General features: G+C 36.0%; 1 protein-coding gene across 1 annotated transcript; it reads right to left on the bottom strand.

The window, feature by feature from the left end:
* Nucleotides 1–912: 912 nt before the first annotated feature.
* On the bottom strand, nucleotides 913–1,893 carry Olfr667 (olfactory receptor 667). The gene has a single exon (NM_147060.2). The coding sequence runs from the start codon at nucleotides 1,891–1,893 to the stop codon at nucleotides 913–915; it is 981 nt and encodes a 326-aa protein (NP_667271.2).
* Between the last annotated feature and the right edge of the window lie 5,340 nt (nucleotides 1,894–7,233).

The following is a 7,233-nucleotide window of genomic DNA, read 5'->3' on the forward strand; positions in this document are numbered from 1 at the left end:
GCCTCAGTAATAGTGTGAGGCCTTGGAACCTCCCCTTGAGCTGGATCCCACTTTGGGACTGTCACTGAACTTTCTTTTCCTCAGGCTCCTCTCTATTTCCATCCCTGTAATTCTTTCAGACAGGAACAATTATGGGTCAGAGGTGTAAGTGGGATGGCAACCCCATCCCTCACTTGATGTCCTGTCTTCCTGCTGGAGGTGGGCTCTATAAGTTCCCTCTCCCTACTGTTGGGCATTTCATCAAAGGTCCCTCCCTGTGAGTCCTGGGAGTCTTTTACCTCCCAGATCTCTGGTGCATTCTGGGGGGAGGCCCTAACCTCCTATTTCCTGAGGTTCCCTGTTTACATTCTTTCTGCTGACCTATTTAAAAATACAGGTTCTAAAGTGATAATGCAGGAAAGAAAAGCTCTTAGACACTTTTCTGTGCGAAATATAGGCTACATTTAATAAATTAGCAACTCAAGTAGGATATTTCCAATATATCAAAAATATAAGTTGGAAAATATTTATGACACTTGGCCCAATTGTTATCATAGCAATAATAACTTGCCAATAGTGGCCAGGATGTGTGACTGTATCATAATATAATATCCTCCTCTTCAAACACAATGCAACCATGAGGCTATAAATACTATGAAAAATGAGCTCTGGGATACATAAATACATTATCTGCTAAACCATGCATTTTGTGATATTTTTTCTCAAGAAAAATGTCATATCCTAAAATTGCAAATATTACAGAAAATTTACAAATAAGATTCACTTAAAATCATCTTTTCATATTGTTATGAATATCTTCTACAATGTTTTCTGTGTATTTCGGTCTATTACAATGGACACAACTAGATGAGCTGACACCATTCACCTTAATATTTTATGAAACTATTCTCTATTCTTCATAGTTTAAGAAATTCACTTGTTTTTTAATCCTTTTATATCAACAATGTCACTCTTGTCTCCACTAAAAAATTTGATTACACTCTCCCGAATCTGCTTGGTCTTGACTCCATAAACAATTGGGTTCATGGTAGCAGGCAATAACAGATAGAGGTTTGCCACTATGATGTGGATGTGGTGGGGAATAGTATGTGCTCCAAAACGATGAGTGAAGAAATTAAAAAAAGCAGGCACATAAGTGATCACAATAGCACAGATGTGAGATGTGCAGGTGCTGAAGGCCTTGTGACGAGCATCAGCAGAAGACAGGTTCATCACTGCTCTCAATATCATTGTGTATGACACAGTGATACAGAATATGTCAAATGCACAAACCACAAGAGCAACCAGCAGACCATAGACTGCATTGATTTTCACATTGCCACAGGATATCTTGGCCACAGACATGTGGTCACAGTAGGCATGGGGGATGAGGTTTCCTCGGCAATAGGGCAGGCGCTTAGTGAGGAAAGTGAAAGGAAGGATGAATGCCACACTCCTCAAGAAAGTAGCAAGACTAGCTTTGGCAATCACAGGGTTGGTCAGGATGGTCCCGTAGCGCAAAGGATAGCAGATGGCCACATAGCGATCCAGGGCCATGAGCATTAGCATGCCAGACTCTGTTGCTGTGAAGGTATGCACAAAGAACATCTGGGCCAGGCAGGCTTTAAATCCAATCTTCTTGAGGTTGAACCAGAATATACACAGCATATTGGGTACAGTAGTGGTACATAAGGTTATATCAGTGAAGGAGAGCAGGGTTAGAAAGTAGTACATGGGCCGGTGCAGAGCCTCCTCATGGCCAATGAGGTAGATAAGCCCACAGTTCCCCACCACAGCAATCATGTACATGAAACAGAATGGCAGAGAGATCCAGACATGTGCATCTTCCAGCCCACGGATACCATTCAGTATAAAGAATTCTGGGGTCAGGCTGGAGCTGTTGGCTTCAGACATATTGGCTGGCAGGATGAGAGCATTTTACATTCTTTAACAGTGTCAGTATCCTGAAAAAGATTATAAATCAAAGGTAAGCAGAGGGTTAGGAAAATACATGAGAAAAGTGTCACTAAGAAGTTGACTTCTATGAGATGTCTGAAAGTAGAAGTAATTACACTTCCTGTAATCATTCTCTCCATCTTCATGTCCTATTCTGGTTTTAACATCACAAACATAAGACACTGGCAAGTTGCTCAGTTACTCATGCAATTATTATTGGACCATGTTCACAGTGTTGGTAAGACTATCCAACAAAACGATTTAAAATAGTGCTAACATTATATTCAGCATCAAATGCTGTTGGCATCATTAGAATTACATTCTGTCTCAGTTTAGAGAATCCTCTAAGACTAACCTTCTCTTGACTGATATATTTGAATTTACGTGGACGTTATCATCCTACTCAAACTCCAGACTCCTTGTGGTTTTACCTAGCAAATAATAGTGAAAGATATTGCAGCTTCCCTTGTAACAGGGAATAAAGTTTCAACTTTTGAAAGGAATGTTAGTTAATTAAGGTTTTCAAGAATGATTATATATTGCTGGTTATTTAGCTAAAAGATTGTAACCTAGAATGAAATGGGAGCCATACCACTTTTAGATCCTTTCCAGGCCCCTGATACAATGAAATGATGAAGCAAGTAGCTACTAAAATTTCCATAGGAAAATTGTTCTTTATAGAATGCTGTTTTAGATGTCTCTGCTTCTTCTAATACAGCCAGAGGGCACTAAGCCTCAATACCTGAAAGAAGATGCCAGGACTCATGAAAAAGAATAAACTGCAGGATTTGCACTGGTAACATAAATAAAAACTGTTAAACTACCACAGAAACAATCACTGTATTCCAAGAATTCTAACAGAAAAAAAATGACATTCAGTAAATCACTGAGAGTAGTTCCTTACACTTCATCAGTACATATATCAGCCTTTACTTCTAGCTCATTGTGATACCTGCAGACCTGCACAACCACTTTCTGCCAGGGACCCACAGTGGACACACTATGTAGGTGACCTTCATGCTCCTTCCTGTTCTCTATTCAGCTCTCTCCATACTTGACTTTAATCCTGCTGCAATCTGCCTGTCTGATGCCCTGCACCCAACCTATTTCAATTACCTTGAGACAATACCTCTTTGTTCAGATCTCCAGAGTTCCCTTAGTTCTTTCTCACTGCCCCTCTCAGATTTTCTTTCTAGCTCATCTCCATTTCTTTGTGATTCCCTAACAGTTCACATATCAGCCCTGTACTAGGGGATCCACACCTGCCACATTAGCTGAGTACCAAAAGTGCTATCTCCCAGGGACCCCACAGCCACCACACTTTGCTGGGAATTAGAAACAACAACACTTCCACACTTGACTTAGACCCAAAGTGGGCTACAACAACCAAAGAATAGACAAATTCAGTTACCTATCCCAAGAAATACTTCAAACATCATAATTCCAGATGTCTGGACCCCAGTGCAAAAATAAGAATATGAACAATCAAGATAATATGATTCTTTCCAGAAGCCAGAAATCCTATAGTAATAGACACCAAGAAAAGCAATTTCACTGAAATATAATGACAAGGACTTCAAAATAGTAATATAAAAATGGTGTCAAGGATATAAATAAATGTTTTAATGAAGATAATAAAAACTCAAACAATTGACTAAAATTATGAAAGATTTAAGACATGAAAATAGAAAAAATAGAGTCACTAAAGAAAACCCAAAGTGAAATAAAGCTGGAAGTGAAAAACTCAGGGTGTCAACCCAAAACCTTAGAGGTAAGCTTCAACACATGCAAAAACACAAAAGAGATAATTTCAGGTCTTGATGACAAGGAGAAGGGATGGATAGTTCAGTAAAAGGAAATGAGTATGTAGACCTTCCTATTTCAAGTCTCAATGAGCTGCAAGGATCTTCTATACTCTGGACTGTACTTATAGTACTATAGTATCTATGAAAGAAGAGAAAGGAAATTGTTAAGTGTCTCTCTCCAAAAATACAACAACAGCCTATTTTTTCTTGAAGGCTTGGTATATGAATGTGGGAACTGAGAGTTTTGTCTCTTAAATGGTTATCTAGATCAACTTGAGAAAATCACAAAGCTTCCTTGAACAATTATAATACTTAAAGTGTAACAATAGTATGGCTTCTTATGTGGTTCTGGACTGTATCTGAATGTGGGGATTACTGGAAATCAGACAAAAATGTGTGTGTGTGTGTGTGTGTGTGTGTGTGTGTGTGTGTGTGTGTAAATCTTAAAATTTTTTGAGCATATAACTTCCAATTATAAGTTGACAATGAATTCTCACAAATTTGAGGTATTTATGTAATGCATACCTGTGTGGCATTGGAACACTTGACAGCACCTTTGGTTCTGGACACATAATATGTACACTTTGCACTGTGTAAGCTATTACTCTATGGAATAATAACACTATCTGAATCACCTTGACTTAGGTTCAAGAATATTGTTTGCTATGAATTGTGCTTCATTATTTATGCAAGGTCCTTTGACTTATATAGAAAAATAATGGTTTTGTTAGGAAAACAAGAATTTTTCATGTTTCCCTGCATATAAGTATCAAATTAGTATCTCTTTGTATTGCATTATATTATAATGTTTGAATTTAAATATTGTTATTTAGATTAGTGATTTGAGTTTTCTTAGGAAAATCACTAAATGATTTAGGGTGATTTTCTAAAAACACCGTAAGCAACACGTTTTTGTTTTGTGTCTCATTGTTATGTTCAGAAGCCTTCTCAGTCTTGACAATTATAGAACTAAATATCAAGAACTCTAAAAATTACTGATGAGTCTTTGTGCCTTACAATATGAAATATTCAGCCAGGCTTTAAAAATAAATAAGCATATATATCTCATTAATACAAAATTTTTGTCCCTAATAAAGTGATATGTATGCCAAAGTTTTAAAATAAATTTCTTTCTGATTTATTTTTCAGTGTATAGTTTCTATTTCTATTTTACATCCCTATGTACTTGGGTTATATAAAACTTCCCAGGAGAAAGGAAGTCATAAATGAATGGGAAACAGTTTAAAAGTTCTGCTCTGTACCATAGACATGTTAGATCAGCTAGATGAGAAGTATTCCTTCAATCAGTTTCTAGAATACAGTCACTAATGCAAATTATGTATTATAATAATCAATAATATATTAAAAGTTTTACCCTTTAATTCTTCATCAACATTCCTTAAAGCATTCTACTTTCTCAGGATACATTAATCAACCAAATAGATTAATTATGTTTTGTGTGCTAGTATTCCAGTACAGGTTGATTTTTTTTCAACGGTACATTGTATAGATATATCGTTTTCACTGTATCATTGTATTCATTAATTTTGAGTAGGCATAGGGCAACTCAAAACTACCTTAGTTCACAAAAGTAAAGTATTGACAAATTATGAATTGACAGTTGAAAGTTCATCAGTCTCTGTCACTGTGATGACATAGATCCTAATTGTAAGAAACAGCCAATGAGCTCATTAGATAGGAAAAATTGAATATTCAGGTGCAAGAGAAAAATATTGTTTGATTGTATCTTAGGGGAGAGAGACAGAGCAAACATGAGAAGTTAGAGAGAGTTGGTCCTTCACTGAAGGAGCCCTTTCCACAGAAGCTATCTGTAAGATTGCCAGGTTTTCTTGTCTGTACCAATTCACACAGATGCTATGTGGTTCCTGCTGCATGTGAGACTGCATTGAAGGACTTCCATACAATGTCTTCTTCTCCAAGTCCTCCCAACACATCCTACTTTCTGGTCTTCTACTTTTGAGTAAATTCTCATTTTCCTGCCACCTGAGGCAATTCTGAGCATAGTCTATTATTAGCTAAGGCAAAAATACTTTCCTCCTACAGAAAACTTGAACTGTCTGAACTTTGCTATCTTTGTGGAATTATGGGTAAATTAAAATTTATTTCATGTTTTAGGTAGGTTATATTTTCTAGCCACGTATCAGTGTCCTCATCAACAACCACACCCCAATCACTACATTTGTTTTAATTTTCAGCAGTAAGAGTCTTTGGAAGTCATCCCAACTCACCTTAGAGTAAACAAAGAGCAAGCTAGTGTTCATGACTGAGCATCAGGAATTCTATGACAGTCAGGTTCTACCTGCAGCCCGCATGGTTGGACCTTTTGAGAAATGTACAACATTGACTTTGTGTCTGGCTCTTTTCAGTTTGCTCTATCAGGAGACCTGGAGAGAATAGATCCTCTGGGAATGATGAACATTATTGCACTTACTAGATTTTAAACACTGGTGAAAACAAAGAAAAACAGTATCATCATTTTTTCAAAAGGCCTTTAGAGACAGCACATACAAGATCTGTACAGGTTCAAACCAAATCAAATCCCAGCACCAAGGAAAAAAAGTGGACACTAACTCCTATCCTAAGGCAGGATGCTATTTGCAACTGATACCTACTATGAAAAGGAAAATCAATTTTCTCCAACAGAATGTTACTAAGAATGTTAACCCCGCACAAAAGTAGACAGGCATCATGTCCAGTACTATTTGGATTTTGTTTGTTTTTATTTAAGTTTTTGTTATTTGGGGAGAGATGTTTGGGAGAACCTGGGATGGGTTTCTGGATGGAAAAGATGATGAAAATAACTTACATGAAAAAATTAAGTAAAATTAAGAAAAATAATATTAAAGTTATGTGTTTTCTATGAATAGCTTCTGACTAATAACTATGATAGACATAACCTTATTTTTCATTTCATTTATTTTATCAAAAGTTGATCTTACAACACTTTTATCACCTAATATATACATATGCATATGTTTGTATGTGAGTATACACAAACACATACATATATGTACTCCTATTTTGGAGTTTTTGAAAAAGTGAAAGACAGAGATGATGAGACACAAATTCATATATATTGTAAAAAGTTACACAAAAATGTATTCTATATAGCTTGTATTTATTCTGAGTTTACAAATAATTTAATGAATACATAAACTCATACGTGTCTGCATAAACACACATATTTACTATCTAGGGGAACTTGACATTCAGTGCCATTTACCCTTCCAGATGTTTTCTTTTAAGCATTTTCATGTGCAGAAATTGATGCTGAGGTGATTTGGAAAACAAATTTAAATGATGCTGTCATTTCAGATAGTAAATACATACGCCATTGTCTACTTTGAAAAATATAAAGATTGACATTTGTAAATATGCAGAATGTGATTAAAAGAAAAATGTATAATCCTAAGAATTCAATCATCTAGAATTAAAAGTCCAAGTTATTTTCTTTAAACAGTAAGGAATGTAT

The sequence above is a fragment of the Mus musculus genome, chromosome 7, assembly GCF_000001635.26.
Source record: "Mus musculus strain C57BL/6J chromosome 7, GRCm38.p6 C57BL/6J".
In the NCBI taxonomy this organism is placed as follows: domain Eukaryota; kingdom Metazoa; phylum Chordata; class Mammalia; order Rodentia; family Muridae; genus Mus; species Mus musculus.

What these genes read in the sequence shown, in the direction of transcription:
- Olfr667 (NM_147060.2), bottom strand. Translation starts at nt 1,893, where the DNA reads ATGTCTGAAGCCAACAGCTCCAGCCTGACCCCAGAATTCTTTATACTG.